This window comes from Dunckerocampus dactyliophorus, chromosome 8, assembly GCF_027744805.1.
Source record: "Dunckerocampus dactyliophorus isolate RoL2022-P2 chromosome 8, RoL_Ddac_1.1, whole genome shotgun sequence".
NCBI lineage: Eukaryota > Metazoa > Chordata > Actinopteri > Syngnathiformes > Syngnathidae > Dunckerocampus > Dunckerocampus dactyliophorus.
In genome coordinates this window covers 14,045,347-14,070,392 of record NC_072826.1, presented here as the reverse complement: position 1 = coordinate 14,070,392, position 25,046 = coordinate 14,045,347, and the positions used below count along the sequence as shown (strand labels likewise).

At 42.6% G+C, this 25,046-nt stretch overlaps 1 protein-coding gene across 5 annotated transcripts; it reads left to right on the top strand.

Annotated features, from left to right (window-relative positions):
• The first annotated feature begins 482 nt into the window (after nt 1-482).
• Nucleotides 483-23,171, top strand: nisch (nischarin). 5 transcript variants are annotated; one of them, XM_054785165.1, is made up of 28 exons: nt 483-694; nt 1,020-1,103; nt 1,355-1,537; nt 3,907-3,955; nt 4,432-4,595; nt 4,706-4,801; nt 4,909-5,004; nt 5,084-5,236; nt 5,319-5,387; nt 5,529-5,714; nt 7,377-7,505; nt 7,632-7,745; nt 9,783-9,939; nt 10,256-10,332; nt 10,564-10,643; nt 10,760-11,020; nt 11,182-11,480; nt 11,603-11,811; nt 11,896-12,275; nt 12,445-12,620; nt 12,711-12,774; nt 13,194-13,326; nt 13,412-13,562; nt 14,198-14,314; nt 14,428-14,589; nt 14,673-14,845; nt 17,698-17,876; nt 18,057-23,171. In XM_054785165.1, the coding sequence occupies exons 1-28, from the start codon at nt 614-616 to the stop codon at nt 18,379-18,381; spliced, it is 4,347 nt and encodes a 1,448-aa protein (XP_054641140.1). In that variant the 5' UTR covers nt 483-613; the 3' UTR covers nt 18,382-23,171. The 5 variants fall into 5 exon arrangements, 4 of the variants coding, with proteins under 4 accessions (XP_054641140.1, XP_054641141.1, XP_054641142.1 ...); XM_054785166.1 differs by lacking the exons at nt 11,603-11,811; nt 11,896-12,275; nt 12,445-12,620; ... (6 more) ...; nt 17,698-17,876; nt 18,057-23,171 and having other exon boundaries at nt 11,283-11,471; XM_054785167.1 differs by lacking the exons at nt 11,182-11,480; nt 11,603-11,811; nt 11,896-12,275; ... (7 more) ...; nt 17,698-17,876; nt 18,057-23,171 and having other exon boundaries at nt 10,718-10,911.
• Nucleotides 23,172-25,046: the final 1,875 nt, after the last annotated feature.

Sequence of the window (25,046 nt, the reverse complement as noted above, 5' to 3'; positions counted from 1 at the left end):
GGGGACTTTATGGTAATGCTTTCATTTATTTCAAACACGCACACAGTTACATGTTACAATTTCCAATTCCACATGTCCGAGAAGGAGTACGAAGATCGGGTAAGAAAGGTTATTATCAAGAAAACCATGGAAGTTGCTAGATATCAGCTCCTAAATATTAAAATCTTATGAGGTGTATTCGTTATAATCATCATATTTGTCCAAACAAATGCACCTTTAGTTGTACCAGGCATTAAAATTTATCAATAAAATGAAGAAACAAGGGTGGTCTAATAATTTTTTCCATGACTCTACGTCGCTGACATACACGAACCAAGATACATTGCTTGAAATAAATACAAATTGTCGGACCAATTAAGTGAAATTAGATGTCAGCATAGTGGTTGGGAATCGCTGCTTCAGTGAACAGATTGCAATGTAAAGCAGAGCTGTGTACAATTGTCAGCGGATGTGTGCTAATAAAGTTTTTCAGTTCAAAGAGTCAGCTGCTTGGCGTGACAACAAATTAAATGGCGATAGACTGCCAACGGAAAGACACCCTACATCACAGAAAGCCGTTTTGAATGATGCTTTTTAAAGACTGACAAATCATATTCCGTGTCCCGATCCGATCATGGAGCCTGTGTCGTTTACAGAGGAGCTACCGGAGAGAAACGTGTGTGTTGTCGGCTCGGAGTTGGTGGAAAACTACACGGTAAGCTAGGCTCAGATTCAGCTCTGCTTCGCCTGTTAGCCTAGCTTGTAACTAGCCTACTTTATTGTGTCGGCGAGATATTGTCGATCATGTTTAATCGCTCATGTTGAAATCTTCCAGTGGTTATTATTCGTGCGTCAAACATTTTGTCACTAAAACACGACAGGAATACACAAGCTAACTGCTAACTAGCAAGCTGTCACACAATAAACAACAACAGAGATACATGGTTTACATAGTTAAAAATGACTTTCAACAAAGTGAACCTCTCAACATGCAACAATGTTTTAGCCCTGCTTCAGGTTAGCTGTATTTGGTGTTTCAGGTCTACATCATTGAGGTGATGGATGGAGAGCATAGATGGACGGTGAAGCATCGCTACAGTGACTTCCACGACCTCCACGAGAAGGTAAACATGTTAGCAAGGGACGTCACTCATGCTGGTCAGGTCACTTTTGAAAACAGTCTTCCAAAATAACACCCGAATGCTTCAACAACAGGCTCTTTCAGAGAAGAATGTTAATGTTCACTGCCTCTTTATTTCAGGACAGATAAGCGCTGGAACGTGAACTATTATGATCATGGCTGTGAATACTGTATTCTCATTCATCCAGGTCATTGTATTCATATTATGATCATGGTTTTGTGTGTTCCTTCTAGTTGACAGCAGAGAATAAAGTAGACCGACGGCTGCTCCCCCCCAAGAAGATGCTGGGCAAGAATTCTAAGAGTCTGGTGGAGCGTCGTCAGAAAGATCTGGAGCTCTACCTGCAGACGCTACTCCAGCAGTTCCCACAGTCCACGCCCACTGCACTCGCCACTTTCCTGCACTTTAACCTTTACGTGAGTGCGCCGCAGCATTCAACTTCAGCCTATATTGATTGGACACAAGACTGGTGTTAAAAGTATATCATAGACTGTTTATCGAGGGAAAGGCTTCTTGAGACGTCCGACACCTTCTTCACAGAAGTACAGCTGACGTCTCAAGAAGCCTTTCCCTCAATGGACAACTCCTGTACGACTGAGAGTCTACACAGACGCATAGACTGTTTAGTTGCAACATTCTTTAAACAAGAAACATGGTCTCTGATAGAAAGGCACTGTGTAGGAAATTATGGTGTTTTGCTGTATGGAGTGAATTGTGCTAAGTGTCTAATCGACACTGTTGTAAGACCACTAGTTTATCTCATGACCATGTCAGTACAACAGTAGGCCAGTGTTGCCGAAGTCCTCAGGGCAGTAAATAATCATCTTCATGTGATCTGTGCTATGCAGCATGTGAACATTATTGACAATTTAAGTCTGAGAACCCTGACCACCACAATATCAAGAACCGCAATGTAACTCTCATTACAGGTTTTCTCCATTGATTTGGCGTATTTCTTGAAACAGAAATTACAGTCTCAAAAGTCTAAAGATCTTTTGGCGACAACAGTCTTACAGTTGAGCACAACGCCATAGCTCACTTGCAAAAGCTCATCTCTCCCAAAACTGTGCACTTAGGCTTCAAAGGTAATTTCTTTCCCATGTAAATAGTCAGTGCCACCAAAATGCAAAGGTCCTTCTAAGTTGCTTTGGCTCATAGGCTGACGATACTAAAAATGTGAACTATTTTGGCGCTTTCCCGACCGATTCCCGAACACAAGATCACAACTGGTTGCTGACTCCCTCAACCTTAACTCTTGATAGCAAGTGAAGCTACCTGGCTAAGTTCTGAAGTTGAAAGCGGTTGCCTAGCATCAATGCCAAAAAAAGCGAAATGATACTGGCCCTGGAAATACTAATTCAATATCAGAAATAGTGTCAGTCTGGCTGTAAGAACAGTTTCAGAATTGGAAAATATTCTCGGGAACCAAAATTGGATATTTTCACACGCCTTGGAGGAGAAGATGAATGAGAGGTTTCCCCCACCTTCCCCACCTCCTGGCCCAGAAGATATTCTTGAGAGCAAAAATGTGATATTACACGCCTTGAAGAAGGAGATGAATGAGACACAAGAGTGTACTGCAGCACAGAGTGCCAATGTAGGTGTCTGCAATCACAAACAAAGCGACAGGTGTCTGCAATCACAGATTCAATATGTACAATCAAAGAGCGACAACCTCATCAAAATGATCCTTGGGGTCCATGGTGATGTCATAAACATTATGGAGGAAAATAGAGCACTAAGCAAGGATACCAAGGCACTAAGAGAGGAAATTGAGGAGTTGCAAGATGAAAACACTGCCTTGTGCTCTGCCTTGTGTCCTATGGAAGAAAATAGAGCATTATACAATGATATCAAGGTTCTGCAGGACAATAGCAAGGCATTATTGGAAGACAATGCTGCCTTGCGTGCTGCTCTTAAGTAGGCTATAAACACTGTGGAAGAAAATAGAGCTTTATGCAAGGATGTCAGGGTTCTACAGAATGATATCAAGGCACTGTTGGAAGATAATGCTGCCTTGCGTGCTGCTCTGTAGGAGGTTAAAAACCCTATGGAAGAAAATAAAGGATTATTCAATGATATCAACGTTCCACAGGATGATATCGAGGCACTACTGGAGGATAATGCTGCCTTTCGCACCACTCTTGAAGAGAAAGAAGCAAAGGAAAATATCACTGAGCAAATGACAAATTTAATTGATGAGGTGAATCGGAATGCATGAATGAAGGATGTGATCCTCGCAGGGCTCCGAATTACACCAAGGTCAAAATATTGGGTTGTCCAAAACGTAGGAGAACCAGATGGAATAGCTGTTCCTTCAACAAACCATCAGATTGCCAACTTTCTACAATCAAAGGAGGTGGATATAGATATCAATGACACTTGCATCCCTCTATATGGCAGAAACAAAACATAACAGTTCTCAATACTCTTGGTTCTTTTAGCAAAATAACTTGGATGGTTCAGCACAACACCATGGTTCACCTGCAAAAACTCATACCTACACCAAAATACTTTACTCATGTGTCAAAACTAAATTTCTTTCCGATATAAACTGTCAGTGCCCCCAAAGCACTGCAAGTCAAAATGTTTGGATGTTTTGTCACTGTGGCAGAAGACTATTGTAAGATCCCTCATGTCTACCTGTCAGTCTTAGCCCAGTCCTTCATTGACAATGGTTACTGTACTCATTTTTTTTTGTCTCGCTAATAGAATACAATTGTGTATAAAGTGATTATTCATTTATCGCAAACACATTGTCACCAGGCTGTTTTTCCTCTTTCAGGAGATCAACGGCATCACGGCGGCACTGGCCGAGCAGTTGTTTCATCAAGGTTTCCATTCCTCTTGTCTTAAGTTTCTGCAACCATCAAGCTCCTGCAGCCGAGTGCTTGCTTTTTGTGGTTTTGTTTTGTTCGGCTTGTTCTGTCTGTCACTATGTTTGCATAGCATAAGAGAAATCAGAGAAATAATTTGAAATATTGCGTTTGTGGGACATTCAAACTAGAACCATCACCTTTGTAATAGTTGACCTAAAACACCAGGATTGATCCGGTCAGGAATCTGTTTATTACAGCATGTAAACGGCTAATAGCTTAAGATGATGTATACACAAACACAGTTGTTCCCCACAGGTTTTGACTGGGAATTAGACAATAATGTGGAAACCAACAAGTATATCTGTGTTCATACAATCCGCAAAACAACTGAATATGGCAATTTAACCATAACGCATGACTCTTTTATTTTTGTGGCTGAGATTAAAATGTATTAAGATCATAAAAAGTGGGTGTGTATCTTTGTGGTGTAGGTGAGCAGTTGCTGCAAGCTGGCGAGGTGTTTTCCCTGCGTCCTCTGCAGCTTCACGCTGTTTCCCAGCAGCTCCGTCAGGCCAAACCAACATGCTGCAACGGGGATGCCAAGACCGACCTGGGACACATCCTGGACTTCACTTGTCGGCTGGGCTACCTCAAGGTCCAATCGCTTAGCTCCACTCTTAATCCTGATCCTGAAGTTCACGGTCATGTATTCCCCCCACAAGCAGAGTGGCTTTGTGTTCACACGGTTTTACGTCTGTTGATCAGATCTCCGGCACCAGAGGTCCAGTAGGAACCAGTAACATCCTGGAGAACAGTCTCCCCTTTGACCTCTCTTTTTTCAAGTCACTGCTGCAGATCGAGGTAACTACTTCTCTTTTCAAGTTTGATTTTGAATGACATTTTGATCACATTTACAATTCATGCCTACTGTGAAGTGTAGTCTGACATCTGTCTCTGGCTGTCCTCAGATCAGCGATTGCAACTCTGACCAAATTGGAGGTTTGTCCTCTCTGAGGTCAAGTCTGTCCACTCTGAATATCCACCACTCTACAGAAACCATGATGGTACAGTTTAGACATTAGTTTACATACAGTAGAACATAATGTATCTTACTTACTAATGCCTGTTGGCCATGTTCCTCAGCTGATCCTCGTCCCAGAAGCGAGTGAATTCTCACAGTGGGAAGCAGAGGGGGCGGTGTCCGGACGCCCCGTGACCGCTGTTGTGCCCCTGTGGCGAAACCTGACCACGCTGGACATGAGCCACAACGCAATCAGCACCATCGACGAGTCAGTGGTGAGACACAGCCTCCATAGTCAATCGCAACATGCGTTTTGTCTCTCTTCTGTAATTTTCTTCAATATCTCACAATATGTAGAAACTTATCCCGAAGGTGGAGTTTCTTGATCTGAGCCACAACCAGCTTTCTTCAGTGGAAAACCTTCAGGTACTTGACTGGATGGAAGAAATAATTAACAAGTAGACTTAGACTCAAACTGACTCTGATTTCATGTGACTTAATTGGATCTGACGTACTGCCAGAATAAAACCACTTTTAACTCATCAAGAAACTGTTCTGTGGTTGCAGCACCTGTACAACCTGGTGCATGTGGATCTGTCCTATAACAAGCTGCGCATACTGGAGGCGGCTCACACGCGTCTGGGCAACATCAAAACTCTTAGCTTGTCTGGCAATCAGCTGAACCAACTGACGGGCCTCAGCAAACTCTACTCTTTGGTCAACTTGGACCTCAGCCACAACCAGCTGGCCCAGGTAGTCCCCCACCCTGCCCATTGCAGGTTACCATTTCAAAAAGTACAACTACAAATAAGTAGACTAATCCTCGCCTATTAAACCAAAACTTTGTGTATACTGTAAGTTGGTAAGAATGAACTAAATGCTCTTGTTTTCTATGTTGCTTTTTAAAATTCTGCTTTCGATAGTCTACAAAACACAAGTAAACACATGACTAGTAGTATTACGATTCATGGTTGCCGGTACGATTCAGAGCAATATTGGTTCATTTAGAACGATCCGATCCGAAACGATTCAGTAACTTTAAATCGATTCAGTAACTTTTAAGCCAAAATTTCAACCAGTCTGACTCTGAACTAAATACGTGGATACTGGACAGTGCAGGTGAAGTTTCCTAGATTCCCATTGTTTTTTGGAATGGAATCAGGTATAAATTCATTATGGACGTAAAACTAGTAAACAACAATTAATGGCAAATGCATTCACATTTTATTTAAATCAAATGCAACCTAATTCCGGGGGAAAATTAACATATTTTCCGCCATCAGATTGTAACGAAATTTCATCTGCAGATAGATATTAAAGTGAATTTATGTCCTCCATACCTTTTATCTTGTCCTGAAGCTCCAATCCCATGGGTTTGAAAGGCTTTAAGTTGCACTTAACTTTTGATGTGACTCGATGTGGTCCAACACTATATAAATATAAAGTATTGTAACACTTTCTGCGCGGCACAAACACCAGTCCAAATAGGCGGAGCAACAGCCTTTTTATTGAAGTCCAACAATCACCACACAGAACCACAATCATTAATACGGGCTGCTGTCACGGCCTCAACCCACGCCGAACTAATTATTCCAGTATAAAGCGTGGCGATGACATCACAGGCAAACTGAATCGAGTGTAGCGTCTGAGGTGTAGGGCGACTAGAGTCTGTCTTTACAGGGCAAAAACTCACAAACTCATGCTCTTTGGAGAGGACGTGTCGACTCCAACGAACCACACTGTAACCCTTGGTAACCACAACAGTCGCCTTTACATGACGTCATCTGTGCGCTCCACTCAACAGGCATGAATCTTACGCCAAATCGAACTGTTGCACAGTTTAATGTTTGTATCATTAACAGTGCTTAAAAAAACAAAAACACACATCCATATAAAGCCTGCTGAGCTTAAATCCATCCATCCAGCTTCTCCTCATTAGGGTAGCGGGAGCATGCTGGAGCTGTCCCAGCTGACTTCAGGCGACAGGCGGGGTACACCCTGGATGGTCGCCACATATAGACAAACAACCATTCACACCGTACAGTCACCAATTAACCTGACGGAATGTGGGAGGAAACGGAGTACCCGGAGAAAACCCACACACGGGGACAATATGCAAACTCCAGGCTGTTACTGTGTGGCCAACATGCTAACCACTAGACCACCGTGCGGCGTGCTTAAATCCAATGCTTTATATCTTAGTATCAATTCAATCGATGTATTACCTTTTAAACGATGTTAGATCAATGTCGTCCTGAATGGAAACTTTGCTGGACACAGATTGATGTAGTTGGATCGTAGGAATATAAATCGATGCATCGATTAATCTTTACACCCCTATGGACTACTCAAGTTTTTAATGTAGAGTTGATATATTTGGATTGTTTGTGCAGAATTGTGTGTGTGTTTGTGCAGTTGGAGGAGATCAAAAACATTGGTGCTCTGCCGTGTCTGGAGAAACTGAACCTGTCCTCCAACCCCATGTGCATCATCCCCGACTACAGAACCAAAGTTTTGGCCCAGTTTGGAGACCGTGCAGCAGAGGTACAGGACCACCTCTCCATTGCACTGTCACTACACTCCTGCCACTCTTTGTGACGTCATTAATGCACTGTTATTATGAGGCTTTGTTTGTGCGTGTGTTTAATCATCCTGCTCTCTCTACGTCAGATCTGTCTGGATAGTAAGGTGACAACAGAGAAGGAGTTGGACACAGTGGAAGTATTAAAAGCCATTCAAAAAGCCAAACAAGTCAAAGACCGGATGAGCAGCAGTGACAAGAAGGTAGCGTTTGTCATGCAACATGCATCATTATTAGATAGCATTATAAAGAAATCAAGTAGTCGTGTAGACCAAGGGAATTTTGATATGTCCTATCGGTGGTTTTATTATGCTTTCTTGATTTCATACTATAATCCTCATTTACTAATCCAGACACGTGCTCTAGTAGTCTCGCCATTCTGACATGATTAACACTGATTCACATGGCAGGTAAATTACTAATACCTAAATCTTCTTTTTGTGTTTCTACCACAGCGTCATTCTGTGTGACAAACCCGTTAAAGGAAAACTGTACTTTTTTGGGGAATTTTGCCCATCATCCACAATCATTATGTGAGACATGAACACATCTTTCTCTTGTCTGTGCATTCTAAAGATCTAAAAACAGCTAAAAAAGACTTATCTAAGAGTGCATGTAACACTTATTCTGCCTGTAAAGCATTCTGAAAAAAAACTCGCTCCATTTGCATATACATATGTAGGTTCACAAAATAGCCCACAATAAGTGAAATCCGCAAAGTAGCCAACTTCATTTTTTTTATAATTGTTATATGTTTTATGGCTGTAAAACCCCTCACCATATACTTTATACACTTCTCTCAGACAGACAATAACAACTTCTGACATTTCTCTCTTGTTTAAACACACCTTCGTTTGAATTTCAATGATCAACCTACAGGTCGGACTCAAGAAATGATTAAGTCACTCATGCGTATTTCACTCCTGGGACCGTGCCTTTTGTCCTGGCGCCCTTCCGCTGTACTGTAGCGTTTTTGTATCCTTGTAAAAACATATTGTTGCAGTCATCCACCTTTGAACCGAATATTCAGTTACAAGCAGGCAAGCGATGACAAAGGAGACACGGCAGTGCGGCATGAAGGAGATTGATTGACAAGGGTCTACAGCCAATCAGGATGCAGAAAACAGTGGGTGGTGCAGAGAGACTCAGAGAGAGGGAAGAGATAGACACTCAACTTCCCACAATGCAATCCTTCTTAAGGGGCCAGGCTCGGCCTGTAACACCGTTCATACGCTGTAAAAAAAAAATAAATAAAATGAATAAAAGCTTAAAAAATTCAGCGAAACAGCAAATCCGCAAAAAGTTAACTACGATAGAGCGAGGGAACACTGTAATGTGACATGCATATTAACCAAACTACTGTGACATTGTAATTATTATTATCATTGTTACGCCGATCGAACTACGTTACTGCCGTATTGATACCTTGCCACATCACACCGGCTAGCGACTAGCTTCACCACACACTCGCCTGCAGTGCGTCAGTGCCTCGGGCCACTACCAAAGCATAATGCTACATATTGGAGCTGCTGCTACTGCTGCTGTGTTCTTTTTTTTAGTTTGGAAAAGTTAATGCTAGGTGTAAGCATTCGTTTCTATGTTGCTATGAGAAATCAATGCGCCCAGGAAGAAAGCTCCCGTAATGTTTAAAAGGACCAAAATACTGTAAGTATTACATTTTATCATGAATGTACATGGTTATAGCATGTACATAAAACCTTTTTGGAGGTGTTTTAATTGTGTTTTTTGTCGATGGCAAAGGTGTGTCCCACTACGTGCAGCTGTCTCCATTTATCTTGTTTTTATATCTTTAGAACGCCACAGAAGAGAGTAAGACGTGTGTTCATGTATTCCATAAGGATTGTGGATGATGGGTAGAATTGGGGAAAAAAAAAAAAAAAAAAAAAAAAAGTGGTTTTCCTTTAAGTGTTTGCTAGATTTTCAACTTTTAGATTAGCTGCTCCAACCTCACACCACCAACCAGAGAAATCTACCACATACTGTAGCCTATGAGCTGCTTTGGGTTTTTTTGGAGGAAAAAAAGGAACTGTCCTGCTTCACTGGGTTAAGTGCGAAAGACACAAGCGATTAAAGCCTGGATCTACTGTTATGTCTCTGATGCATCATCTCTGTGGGAAAGAAGCCTCATTTGATCAAAAAGAAGACTGAGGGAGCTTCTGATTGATGATGTGGATGGCGGCTGCTCTCTGAAGGCTTCCTCCTCTCTGTCCTCTTGTCAGATCAGTGAGGAGACCAGGCTGTCTGCTGCTGCACCTCCTGGCCTCTCTCCCCCCTCCTCTTCCTCTTGCTGCACCTCTGTTGTTGCCCCTCCCTCTTTTACCTCCTCCATACCTTCCTTTTCCTGTCAGGCCCAACAGGCTGCCTGCGCCAGCCAAGGTAATCATGTATTTATCAATCAGGCTGTGCAGGGTTGGCGGATGGAGGAGTGTTCTTTTTTTAGGTGTAATTTAGAAGGCACACTGTCTAAATCTAAACTGTCGAAATCCTAATTTGGGGTAACTTCAAGTACAATCACTTTTTCAGATTCTCACTCAACTCCCCTTTATCCTTTCATCTGTGGTGTGGACTTGTTCTGAACATATTATTGGTGTTAATCTTTTTGTACATTTGCATGTGAAGACACAATGAATGACTTCATCACTATCATATAATGAATTCAGCTCACATTTGAACTTTTCATGTGCAACTCTAGCTGAAGAAATGACGAACCGAGAAGAAACCGCCGCTCTGCCCAGTGTCCTACACCTCACATCTGCTGACACCACCCAGGTCAGACACCTCACCCATTACCATGACAACCAATTAGGCTTAGTCATATATAATAGTCATATATAATGTGTGCACAGTTGAATACATTGTTGTTTTTACAATTTTGCATTAGACGGTATTAATATTTCATTGGGCACAGAGCATTATTTAGTCAAAGCATAGCAATGGATCTAAAACACTGAATGTGCATGAGCAGCAACGTTTGAGGGTTGGATTCATGTTTGTCTGCAGGACGGAGATTCTGCTGGCTTCCTCTCTGAACGCACACACTGTGATTCCACTGTAGCTGTTAACACAACTGCCACTGTCTGGTTAGTATCCAATAAGTGTGATCTCATCATAGTGTAACAAAAATAAAATCCATCCTCGCCTCACTCTCCACTAGAATGCAGCTTTTTTTTTCCCCCCCCTTCCTTCTGCCTTCCAGTTGCATGTGCTCCTCTTCTTCCTCCAGACCAGTTGAAACCACTTGCTCCAGCTGCAGTGCCACCTGGTGTCCTCTGCTTGCTCCTCACCTCCTCTCCCTGACTTCCACCAACCAACACTTCATCACTTTGCTCTCCAAGCGCCTCCGCAATGCCTTGAAGGAGCAGCAGAAGGCAAAGATGGACACAGAGAGTAAGGATGAGTGGTGTCAATCCACAGAGAGTTCTTCCCATGTGGAAGGAACAGAAGTGGGCTCCCCAAGGTAATTCAACCTTCAAGACGTGTTTCAGGAATCAATTTTAGGGCCTTCAGGTTGAAAGAATCATTCCATTTCATATTTATTTCTCGGATATTGTTTTTGTACCTTTACATTTACCTGACTATGTTATGTATACGCAAATACAAAATATTCCCTCATTGCAGTCCAGGCTCCGGGGATGGCTACTTTGAGATGGCACTGGATGATTCAGTTCAGGAGTCTGACTCTCTCTCGTCCACACCGCTCGCTCCTCCTCCTCCCACAGGGCCAAGTGGTCCTCGGTCGGACCCTTGTGATGAAGATGAGTTGGAACAGGAGGTCCAAGTCAGCAGCGTCCTGTGGTGCTACTGTCTCAAGGTGGAAGAGGAGGCGGTGGAGCAGAAGATGGTGTGCTTGGTGCTGATGGAGCGGCTACTGGGATTGCTGCACTTATCAGACGATATCAAAGACACCAGGTCTGCAGGTAAGTCAATAGTCACTCACTGGTCACCTAAAAAATGCTGTTAATTGTGATCTATCAAATGTTTGCAGTAACAAATTGTGAAGCATTGGAGGCAATATCTATGTCACATCTTCACTTTGCAGATGAAGACACGAGTCCTTCAACCGAGGAGGTATTGGCCAGTCTTCAGTTGGACCTACTGCTGCGTTTCTCTCAACTCCTGCTCTTCTCGCATGCTGAGCTTCCTGGCTCCTGTCTGGCCTTCGGGCTCCAGTACAGTCCTACTCGCTATTACCTCTTCTCCGAGGCCCAGGAGCTCCAGCGAACCACGGCCGAGCTGAAAAGACTGATGGTCAGAGAGGGTACCTGTAACTGCACTTGTCTGAGTTATGTCACTGTAAACTCTAAACATTTTCCCTTGTCACTTGTTTATCAGGTAGTTGAGAGTCAGCCTGACTCAGAGATGCCCATCACCCCCCAGCTTTTCCCTCACTCCCTCCTGAACTCCTGGGAGCTGGAAGAGAGTCAGGGAGTCCAGGGAGGCTACCTGACTGTTTTCCTATCCTCCTCTTCCTTGACCACCTCACACTCACTACTGTTGGACATTTTACCCAACACAAAGGGGCCTACCTGCCCGTCTCTCCTCTTCCTCACTCGCCGACACCTCTGGGTACTGAAGATAGACTTCAGAGAGCTAGCTACTTCCTCTGGTTGCAGGCTGGTCCGTGTGCCCCTTGGCTCAGTGGTGCTTCACCCCAATGAGAGAGCTCCTCAAACAGGAGGCGAGTTCTGCCAGGACCCACAACACCACTACAGGTACAGAGATTATAAATGGTGAAAACTTAAAGGTCAAATGCAACCTGTTCCAAATATGCTCGTCAACCTCTGAACCTCTTCTCCAACACCCCTTGTTGAGACTGATCCGCCTTTTGGGATAACGTTACCTTTCCATGTCTGTGTTTGACTTGTGTTGCGTTGTGCGTAGGTGGAGCCACATAGTGGAGCTGCTGTTGGGTGGTCAGAAGCTGCTGCTACTTTTTCCCCTGTTCCAAGACAAGAGCGCCTTTCTGGGAGAACTGGCCCAGCAGAGGGGGACTCTGGAGGGGCTGAAGATGGTGGCGTTGCCCCTTTCCTGCAGATGTTTGCCACATCAAGGAAGAGGTGAACATCGACTCTAAGAACAAAACAGAATTTTCCAAAGGGGTTTGAATTGATCTTATCCTTTAGTTTGACTCCTGTGTATTCCCTCAGGTCCCTGCAGAACCAGTGAGCAGTGCTGTTGTACATATAGCAGAAAATCACACAACACCCAGAGGTAAGTTAATTCATTTTCTGTGCCGCTTAACCCTAATTAGGGTCGCGGGGGTATGCTGGAGCTTATCCCAGCTGACTTTGGGCGAGAGGTGGTGTACACCCTGGACTGGTCGCCAGCCAATTGCAAGGCACATAAAGACAACCAACCATTCACACTCACGTTCATACCTGTGGAATTTTGAGTCGCCGATTAACCTAACATGCATGTTTTTGGAATGTGGGAGGAAACCGGAGTACCCGGAGAAAACCCACCCACCCACAGGGCGAACATATAAACGCCACACAGATGTCTAACCGTGATTCAAATCCAGATCTTTCAGATCTCCTGACTGTGTGGCCAATATGCTAACTTCTAGGCCGGCGTGCGTAAAATTTGGTGCTTCTTTCTCATCTGCCTTCCTCGTGACTCCATTCTTGCAGCTCCCCTTTTCTGCCACCGGAAGAGAACCAACCATCCCCCCACCTCACACCCGGTCTTTCTCCAGGGCTGAAGCTCCTGGCTGGGCTTGATGGGGATCAACTACTGACTTACTTCTACAAATATATAGCATTGGTAGAATGCATTCACAATATCAAATGAATAAATACAAACGATTAAAGCAAGTCTTGATATTGATTTTCTTTGCCTCTCCCATTAGTCAGAGGGGGAGGAGGTGAGACAAGTGTTGTGGCTGTCTGTGGTCCTCTATACGTCTCCAGAGGCTGAATTCACCTGCTGCCTGCTGCTCTCCACTGATAGCATCTACTTCCTGTTGGAAGACTCTGCTGCCACACGCCACTGTCTCCCAGGTAGCAATGTGTATCACCTCTTGTTATAGCCTTAGCTTGTCTTTCATAATTCTCATCATTCATCTAGAGCAGTGATTGCCAACAACTGTGCCTTGGCACGTTAGTGTACTGTGAGAGATCGCCAGGTGTGCTGCGTGAAAGTAATCCAATTTCATTCAATTGGTCTGAAAATTACGCACCAATTTTTTTTCACCAAATTCTTGAGGTAAAAGAATCATCCCCGACAATTGGAATAATATGTCACCACTCTGCATATGTTACATGCTAATATTCGTGGCACTAAGTGAAGTTCATAAACCAGGGTTCATGAAAGTTTGTAGAAGTATTGGACATGGGCCAAGATAGAAACCTTTATATATCGGTGTTTATTCAGATAAAGGAATGTGTGTTGAGGAATGCAATTTCACTTTTGGTCATCTGGGCCAAGTTGAGCAGTGACTCACCAGGGCCAGCATATGGGACTGCAGCCAAAAAAAGCTAGACTTTGTAATGTGCATTATCGCCACCTACAAGACAGGAGTCAAGCAGTATAGCTGTGCAAGTCATGATATTTCAGTCAAATGAGTAAAAATGACATGTTTAGGAAGTCTTAAGTGTCATAGATTGAATCTTCCTTCTCTGTTTTTGTCTTTCAGCCATGGATGTGACAGAAATAGACACTAGTGTCTGTCTTTGCTGCTGTCTGATCATCAGACTCTCTGAGCTGCTTTCTGTCAATGTGGGATTGTTCGATCAGTACTTCAGGCTCGTAGGTCAGTGAGTCTATGCACACTTGGTCACCAGTGTCTCTGGAAGCCTGCACAACACCAACTTACTGCTGAATGCTAACATCATGAATCCGCTCTCTGTATTTGTGTGTCTGCAGGTCGTTCAGCCGAGCACATAGTGTGCTGTCTGAGCAGGGATATTTATGGGACCGGGGTCTTTCTGCAGGAACTGATGTCCGCTCTCAGTCTGCGGCAACAGCTCCCTGCTCCAGAGCCCTCAGAGCAGGACTTCTACTCCCAGTTTACCAACACAAGCACAGGTAATGATTGTCCAATCAAAGCTGAGGATTGCTGATTACTTCACTCAATTTTTCACCTGATGTGAATGTGTCTGCCCCTGCAGGTAAGATGCACAACTACGAGCTGGTCCACTGCAGCAAGGTGAAGTTCATCTATCCCAGTGAGGAGGAGATGGGAGACTTGACCTTCATCGTGGCTGAGAGGAAGACCCCAGCGAGCACAGCGTCGTCATCGTCACGCTCCTTCAATGTGCTGCTGTACCTGCTGGTCTTTCAGGTGAGTTTCATGACCTGCCACATAGTTTTGCATAAGATCTCAGTGAGTTCTTGATGCTCAGACATTTGCAGACAAATGAGTTTTCCTTTGCTTTGCTGGAACGTCACGTTCATGGCAAGAGGTCCGCGTTACTGGAGTTTTGAATTATTTTGGTGCTTTCCTGACCACACTTTGTGATCACAAGACGAGAACAGCTTGCTCCCCGACTTGAACTTGACCGGCGAGAAGTACAGAGTCATTGAAATAAACAAGCTATAAGTGCCGACAGCTGCTAGCATGTTAATCTAACTGCTGAAGCGGTGAATGATTGCCTAGCAACAATACCACGCAAAAAGCAATATGATATAGCCGTGGAATTTTTAGGGCCAGATTACTTCCGTAAACAAGGCCACATCCAACAGAGACATACACACGCTTGGTTAGCAGGAAGTCGCATTGTACAGTGCCATGACATGAAAGAAGCTGAAAGGTACAAACATCTACATGAATGAGCATCTGACAAAATGCAATGCTGACTTCGCCAAGAAGGCGCACGACTTAAGGAAGCAGGGGAAAATTCAAGGCACTTGGAGCACCAACTGCAAAATGTACATCAAACTAAACGGAGGACCAGAGTGCCCTCTTGTCAAAGTCATCAAGGACCAGGATAAATACTAAAGATCACATTACCATGACAACAAGGAAAATTAAGTATGCAACTCGCAAAGAATGATGCAGTTGGAACAATTACACTCATTAAAACATTTGACATCACCAGCACAATGCAAGGGCCTGCAAGTACAATGCAAGTACTTCAACAAGAAGTACTGGAATTAGGAACTTATTTATCTACATTCCATGACATTCACAATATAACACAAACGTTTCCAGGACAGGAAGATCTGGAATTGGAAAGGTTTTGCTTTTACTGCCTTTTTAACTACATTAACCAATAGCAAAGGCGTGTACGAAAACTACAATAACGTCAGACAGTATCTGAGTCAATTCATGGAACTCTTCAAAGTAATCTCAATCTCAAAACTTGGATTGATGCTGAGAAAGACATGGATTTGAAGGATATGAAATGAACTACATCAACAGGAATCTTATAATAAAAGTGGAGGAGGAGTGGCTATGTACGTGGGCTCTGAACTACAGTGGTAAAGAACATGTCATTTGCAATTGATAACAATTTACAATGTATAATGAAAAAAGGAAAAATGTATTACTGAGTTGTTTATATACACACTCAAGTCAAGTATTGAAATGTTTGAGGACTGGATCAAGGCAACCTTCAGAGGTATCAGCCAAAAAATAATCATCTTCTGTGGGGACTTCACTATCTTTTTGAATCCAAATAAGCAAAAGACAATAGATAACTTCATAGACACAGTATATAGCATGAGTAAAATCCCAAATTCACAAGACCAGGCAGAATAACAGACCACTGAGCCTAGGTAATTAATAATATATTCACTCATGTTTTTGATAATAACACAACAGGTGGTCTGCTAAGTAATGATATCCATGACCATCTTCCAATTTCATCAACTACTGAAGGGAGAGAAATATGAAGGACAAAAAGACATTTCAAAGACGATGTACATAAAAAAATATTAATGCTTGTGGAAGTAAGAACAAAGTTGATAGTGTGTGTGTAGGATGAAGCACATGAACACTTACTAAATATTTACTGGAAGCTCTACGACAAGCACTATCCATTGAGACAATTTACTAATAAGCAAAATCAACAATGGATGACAAAGGGACTACAAAAGTAAGAAGAAACTCAACGCAGAGGAGAGTTATGATACAAAAAATAAAGAAGCAGAAATTAACTACAAGACATAGAAAAACATGTTAACAAACATTTTAAGAGTGTGTAAGAAACAACACTATAGCCAATTGGTAGACAAGAACAAAAACATTAGAGCAACTTGGAGTATCCTAAACAGTATCACCAGGAATGGTTCCAAGAAAGCAGATTACACTCTGTGTTTTATAGATGGAAAGGCCAAAAATTATAATGTAGGGAGGTCGTTGAAAGGTTCAGTAACTACTTGGTAAATATTGGACCAAGTGTGGAAGAAAGGATCCCAAATTCCTTGTCAGTGGAGGAAGATAATGAAAGTATAGACGGGAATCCCAGCTCCATGTTCCTCACGAGTGTGGCAAAAGAGGAAGTGATTGATATTGTCAACAAATGTAAACCAAAAATATTGACTGATGGTAATGTAATTGAAATGAAGACGACAAAAAAGAAACGGTAAAAAGATCGCAGAACCATTGACGTACTTTACATTGGTAATTTATCATTTCAAACAGGTAGATTTCTAAACAATGAAAATAGCTAAAGTTGTACCAATTTTTAAAACTGGAGACAAACATTAATTTACAAACTAGTGACCGGTTTCTTTATTGCCACATTTTTCCAAAATCATTGAAAAGATATTCAGAAACAGATTAGACTAATTTAGACGAGTTTTGTTTCAATGTTTGTCCCACTCACTGTTGTTGTGTCCCTGGGCAAGACACTCTACCCACCTTGCCTCCAATGCTGCCCACACTGATGTATGAGTGTGAATGCACTGAATGAATGTTTGGTGATGGCTGGAGCGGCCGTAGGCCGAATTGGCAGCAATGTTTCCATCAGTCAACCCCAGGGCAGCTGTGTATACAGATGTAGTTTACCCCACCAGTGTGTGATTGAGGAGTGAATGAATAATGGGCTCACTTCACTGTGAAGTGCTTTGGGTACCTTGAAATTTGCTATGTAAAATTTAATCCATTATTATTCTCAAACTCATCTTGTTTGACCTAGTTGTTCCAATGTTTTAATTTAATTTTACCTGCTGTATGTTCTCTCCTTGCAGGTCCAGATGCCTAACGACCAGGGTGCTTCCCTCACAGGTTCCTCCTCATTACCTGGCTCCGCCCACTCACCTGTTCTCCAGCCTCGGACTCTGATTCTAACCAGTACGGACGTCTTCCTGTTGGATGAAGACTATGTCAGCTATCCTCTTCCGGACTTTGCCAAAGAGCCACCCTCCAGGTGAGTATGCAGGAAGCCCCGTCCCTTTTTGACAACATTTACTGGTTATTTCCTGTTACACCGTGTAAACTAGTAGTAGTTTGTAGCAAATGCTGAAAGAGGAATTGAGTGAACAGTGGAGATGACTGATCCAAAAGACCAGCAATCCAGCAAAGTCACCCTCCTCATGCTCTTCTGCAGAGAACGGTATCAGCTCCGTGAAGCTCGGAGGATCCGGGACTTGGACCGGATACTGCTTGGTTACCAAACGTACCCTCAGGCTCTAACCTTGGTGTTTGACGACCTACCAGGCCCAGACCTGCTCTGCCACCTCACCATGGACCACTTTGCTGTTGAAGGGGATGAGCCGCTGCCTTGCGGGGGCGTCAGCGGGGGAGCCGAGGGTGAGGTGCAGTGGTGCGTCTTTGTCCCGGGAGCCGAGAGCAGAGAGAGACTGATCTCGCTCCTGGCTCGCCAGTGGGAGGCGTTGTGCAGTCGAGAGCTTCCTGTGGAGCTCACTGGCTGATTGCAGTGTGGGTAACCAGGCAGTGACCACCTTTTAGGCAGGACAAGACGTTGTTTCACCCAGATAATGACGGAAATCGACTTCTTGCTGCTCACAGCTCCATTCAAAGCTATTTGGCTCACTCACGACTTCTGTGAATGGTCCAACGAGGAGCTTGTTGCCATGGAGATGTGACGCAAAGAAAGACCAGCATTCCGTGACACTCCTCAAACATGATGAAAGAATTTGAAGAAAAGAGAATGCTTTGAATGAATGATCAAAACCCACACACCCCAGTGCTGAGTGTATAAAGGTGATTTTCTTTTGTCTTGATCACCTCCTTGTGAGAGTTAGCTTAGCATCAGGAACACACCAAAAGCATGCATGTGCACATTTGCTATGGGATGAGAGCTGCCATGAGTGTTTTCTTTTAGTTAGACAATACTGTGCACCTCAATTTGAGCTTTTCATGGGTGCGTGACCGCATCCACGCTTTCAGTCGAGCAATTCACGCACCTTTTTTTAAAAATCTTTCAGTGAGCATGAGAAAGGGACTTAAGAAGAAAAGGGAAGTTGTCTGCACAGGCAATCAAGCCATGCAGGTGCCAAGTTGTGCTTTTTAAAAGACATTGGGCTCTGCCCACCCACCATTCGGCGAGTGCCTTTGGGGGGGGAAGAGGGACTTGCATGCAGCAGACTCAGACTGGCACTATTGCAGCACAACTTGAGAGACTGCATTTACTGCACAGCTTCTTGCACTCAGATGTGCTCTTTTGTCATTTTTAGGTCATTCACAAAGATGGACTGGCTTTTTAATAGACATGAATATTTAATCTGTTTTTAGTGGGATTGAAAATATGCTAGTTAGCCTATAGCAGTCTGCATAAGCAGTCTGCTTTATTTACATTATGTAAAGTTAGAACCAAAAACTACTTTCATACAATTTACATGTGTGATATTGGTCAGACCACTATTCTAACATACACACGGTGCTCGGCCAAGAGCATTTGATTCTCTGCACATTCTGAGAAATGAAGCGTTTCTTGAACAACAAAAAGAAGCTTTTTATGGATATTCAAACCACATACACTCAATAGCCATGTCATTACGTGCACCAACTCATGAGAGCCATATGAAGTCATATATCTTGAAGAGGATATTAATGCTCAGATTGTAACAATATTTGTATTATTGTGCTTGCACAACTCTACGGCTCTTAAATAATAACCCGTCTGTGTCAATCGAAACTCAACATAATTCGAATTGTTGATACAGCTGGTGTATTGGGAATCAGTGTTTCTAATGATGTGGCCAGTGTCTGAATCTGAGGAAAGTTTTGTAGTAATTGTGAAGGTCTGGTTGTTTTATTATTATTTTTCACAACATGACAGTGTGTTATGTTATCATTGAGTATTTTTAAATGTCTTTTTATATTACTCCTTATATATTGTCCTTACTCTACCACTTGTCCAAGGAGAATACTACTAAATTAAAGTCTGTAAAGAATTTGCTTTGTTTTGACCCCACTTGATGGCCACTGTCATCATTTTTAGAGTCGGGTTGGACTACTAGACATTGCTGAAAATGTACTTTGAATTGTTTTTTTGTTTTTTTAACGGACTGGGAGAAGAATGTTCTGAACTCCTACTTCCATGCCAGTGTACTGTTATTCTGAGTCAGGTTCCTTGTGTCATAATGTTGACAGTAATAATATAAAATGATGAGCTGTCTTTCACTGGACCCCAAAAACATCCCAAAGAAACAAAATTCACATGCACAACAAAAACATCTCATCAGCACTTGCTCTCTTGATGACTCTGCAGTCGGGCAGCAACATTGCCACCTTTTAAGCTCTTTCTCGCTTCCTCCTCTTCCTGTCGGCAGCGGTGGCCAGGCCATCGAGCGGTGGTGCGTTTCCGCTGAGGGACACTTTGCACAGACCGAGGCGGGAGATACTGTACGGGAAGTGTCTGCTCAGCAAAATGTCCTCTGTGGCCTGTGATAGTTGCTTGGCGGCTTCCAGTAGGTCATGTGTTAAATGTTGGTTTTGAAGATTTACTTTTCTAAGTTAGAGATTGTGCTGAATCATGATTATGTGTGATGTACTTTTTGGTCAGAGGGTGGATGACGCTAATGGTTGTAAAAAAAAAAAAAAAAAAATGTTTTCCTTTTCCCTTTTCTTGTCACTTCGGCTGTTTATGAGCTCAGAGCACTGATGGAGACCTTTTGTGAGGGTAAGATGGTCACCGGGACACCCTCGCTACCTTCAGCCCCCTCTATTGATGTTTTCATAACTTTTTCATGGTCTTTGTGTGTGGATTCCATTACGCAACAGGCCAGTGATACATTATCGAGGCGTCAAACGTGTATCACTGTACTTGCATTTCTTGTGGTTGATCAGACAGCCTCAAGGCACCACAAACCTCTGATAGAGCTTTATCACGGCAACAGTCGCCTGCAGGGTCAGCAGATAAGGCACAATAACACGTGTGATGAAGGCCGACACTGAAAGATTCACCCGAAGACCATCTTTCTGAGTCAACTGCCATCTCAGTGTGACCGGCAAGCCAACTCAGATCTTCAGCTCGTCCTTACAGAACAGTGAAGATTCAAAGCCATACATTAGAGGTGGTGTTGTCTCTGATGAAAGGTCAACATGTCCTTATAACCTCTAGAAGCCTGCTGAGAGGCAGCATTAGGCCCACAACCTTTATTGTATCACCTCCCAAGAAATGTTTTAATTCAAAATGGTTCAAGACAAGGCTAGTAAACCCCAGATTTGTTGGGATTAAGATACATTTTTTCCCATATGAAATAATGAAAATAGTAATCTGTTCCAGGGTCAAACTGTGGCCATCATAAAACCTTTGATTAAATGTACAGGGAGTGTTTTCATTCTTAACTGTCATACAAGTGTAGAAGTTAAGCACTACTGTAGAACAAAACTAAAGTAAAATAACTCACACCTGACAGGTAAAGGTGAAAAAACAGGTGTTTTCCGAGCGATACGCTCACCGAGTGGCCTATTTATAGTATTAGTTATTAAGTGTCTTGGTAGCAGTGACGTGTGGTGGGGCACTGACTCCTTTTAATGTTAATGCAGGTTGCTCATTGAGAGGATAACAAAAAAGAGAATAATTCACTTGGTTTAAAAAAATGTTTTCAGATACTTAGACCCATTTTTTTTTTAATGAACTGAAAAACATTTTTGTTCTTACCTTTTATCTGTATATGAAGTAAATGCAGTCTTTACTTCTCCAGGTAAAGTTCTGGTAAAATCTGACCACCTCCTGGTGAGTGCGTTTGGGTATATGCTCCGTCTTGGCAGGCAAATTCATTCATTCATTCAGCAGAGCATAAAAATATACTGAATGCATTACAACACTCTTCTGCAAGCTAGCTTTTTTCCTGATATCTAGTGCTATAGCTAGTGCTATTAGGAAAAAAATGCTGACTTTTCCTCTGTGGAAGGATGTCTGTGACAAGCACCTTCCAGCTCATGAACACCTGACCCCTTAGGATGCAGCAGTACTGCAAATGCCTCCTGTATGACATTTCTATGTATTTTATTGTCTGATTAGCAAGAATTATTACTTCGTACTTACATTATAGACATTGCACAGGCTGTGTAAAGTTATGGTGTATAATAAATGGTTCTGCAACATTATACTGTATTATTGGCCACATGCTGACAAGCAGAAACTGGTAGGCACCATGAGCCAACTCAGTGTGCACTCAGACAGTAGGCAGGGCTTGCGCACTAAGCCGAGAAGCTGCACTCATGGTGGCCTCTCCTTAGGCTTCTTCCCTGTATTTGATCAGGAAATCTGTAAATTGAGCAGTTTCATGCATTTCATACATTTATATTACAGTTCAATTGACAAATATTAATATTATATAACTCCCCTGATTGCACGTCACTGATTAATAGTAGTAAAACACTGATGGATAATGCATTAGATATTCTCACAAGGTTTGCGGAAGTCTCGCGGGACATAACGCATGATGTTTTGTTTGACTTCAGAAGCGCATTCTTCCACTTTCACATCCAAAGGCCTTGTTGTAAATTACACTGACATCATTTGTCTTTTATTCATTACAATCCTTCATAAATGAAGTTTTAGCAAAACAATTGAGCTAACACTTGTTGTTAGGCGGAATTCATAGGGCTCAACCGTAACTGCCCAACTACTACCTTGCTTGAGGGACATTGCCAGCAAGGAGTCCCAGAAGTGTCATATTTTTGGCCTCAAATGTAAAAGTGAGGAGACCCCTTTTGAGACAAATATTCAAATGATTAATGTTCCCAACATGCTGGAGGCAAAGAAATGGCTTTGCAATATTTAATTTCATTAAAATTTATGTATCTTGCTGCTTTTAATATACTGTATATTATATCTATATATCTATATAATTTTCTGTCAGGCATTCACACTGTCATGCCCTCCTGATGGCTAAAGCTAAGAAGCTTTCTCTTTTTGAACGTGGTCGGATTGTGGAGCTGCATAAGCAAGGCCTCTCGCAGCGTACCATTGCTGCTGAGGTTGGGCGCACTAAGACAGTCATTCTACATTTTTTGAAAGATCCTGAGCATTATGGAACAAAAAAGTCAAGTGGTAGACCCAAAAAAAATCACACCTGCGCTGAGCCGGAGGATCCAATTGGCTGTCCATCAAGACACAGGGCCGTCTTCCACCTACATTAAGGCCCCACTTGGAGCAATGTTCCCACTAGCCTCCTGGAAACACTCGCATCAAGCATGCCCAAACCAATTTTTGAAGTGATTAATTAGAACGGTGGAGCTACTCATTACTGAGTCCTACTGAGATCATTTTTTGTTCTTGTTTGGAGAGTTTTTTGTTATTTTTTGAGCGGTGGTCTTAAACTATTTCAGTTTAATGGTTGTTTTCAATAAATTCCTTTTTCGAAGTGCTTTTTGTCTCACTCACTATCAGAACATTTGAATCACACTTTAACTGTGTTATTACGAGCAATGAGGGCTTGCAAGACACCACGTCATTTAAGTGTAATCCACATTTTGAGTGTACAGTGGTCCCTCGTTTTTAGCGGTTAATTGGTTCCAGACCCGACTGCGTTAAAGGATTCAATTTTAATAAATGGCTGCTAGCTAGCGAGCCTGCAAGCTAACCAGTTAACCTCGAATGTCTTTCTAAATTCAAGACTTCAAGCCAAAAACTTACCACTTCCACTTATTTCACTCTATCATTTTGGACATGCTATGGCTGACTTCATGACTTCATGCAGTGTTAAGGTAATGTAAGGTAATGTCTTAAAATGTTTTGTGTCATTACTGCTGCCCAGTGACCGGAACACTACGTATCACTTGCAATTCAATATGTTGTGAAATAATAGACGATGGTCTATCGCAAAACAGCCATCCTTTATTTATTAATTAATTTCTGAAAAACACATTGCAAGGGACGACTGTATTTTCTGGGATTTCCGAGCATACTTGAATGCACCACTTACTGTTTTTCTTTGTCTTTCTGTTTATTTAGACCACACACGTACGTTCATAATAAAGACATTGTTGTGACGTTGGGCGTGTCCGTGAATCTCGCAGTCGTCTAGTGACAAGGAGAAAGTGTCTTTTCGATGACGAAGGTGACTAGGGACGTGTTTGTGAGTTGGAGATACATACCGGTGTATGGTGTTGGAATTGCACTGCTGTTGATGTGTTCAGGTCAGAATAATGTTCAGGCCTGTAACCAAAGGGCCTTAGGTTTGATTCCTCTACCAATAAGATTTAGCAAGGCTTCTGATTCACACAGTGTGATTGTCACGGACAATGACACATTGCAAAAGATTCTTAACTGGCCTTCCAAAAATCCTGAATGAAGAATTATTGATGATCCATGAAAAGGTGGGGGGCAGCAACGTGTCCACAGTTGGTCCAAAGTGATGACACGACATGATGCTACTTGTTATGAAGCTCAGTAAGGTCGGAAAGTATTTAAACTATTTACTGTCAGCACTTGCCTGCTTCCTGCTATTGTCCCATCTGACCTTTGACCCCCTCTCTGTCACTGCTGCTGGTCAAGTTAAACTATATTAAAGCAGGAGAGAAAGTGCTTTCACACTTGTTTCTTTTTGCTTGGATGAAACCAGCGCTCCAGTTGTGTCAGCTGACGAGGAAATCCGTCCCAATTTCAGCGGCCCGCTGGGACCACCGTGAAGGGAAATCCGCCCTAAACTTCCTGACAGGAAAGAAGTTTTTCTCACAATCTTTCTTTCACCCTTTAGCCTTACCTTCTATGCTCACATGCAAGAATTATTACGTGTTTGTATCTTTTAGTTATTTCATTCCTGTGTCCACACTTTTGACTGGTAGTTTATATGTAATCCAATGTTCCATTCATCTGTCAAATGCTGTAATAACGTTTTAGACAAATCCATGAAACAAGTGAAAGAGTGTGATGACTGATGAACGCTCACTTCAGCCAGGACACTGTGTTAGCCACATTAGCTACATTGAGCTAAATGGAACATGACTTGATCATTTCATTTGATATGCCATTTAACTCTCAAATGCTGCTACAACGGTCACCAAAAAAAACCCTGTTACGTAGTAGTTACTTTTACAAAGTTTTTAACCTGTTAGGCCAATGTTGCTAACTTTAGCCAGGTCAGTGTTTTAGTCACGTTAGCTAGCCCAAGCTAACAGA

Excerpts from the sequence above, each read along its gene's own strand:
- nisch (XM_054785165.1), top strand. The coding sequence starts at position 614 with ATGGAGCCTGTGTCGTTTACAGAGGAGCTACCGGAGAGAAACGTGTGT. Across the intron at positions 10,644-10,759 it reads AACACAACTGCCACTGTCTG|TTGCATGTGCTCCTCTTCTT; the intron begins GTTAGTATCCAA and ends TCTGCCTTCCAG. Across the intron at positions 12,276-12,444 it reads GACCCACAACACCACTACAG|GTGGAGCCACATAGTGGAGC; the intron begins GTACAGAGATTA and ends CGTTGTGCGTAG.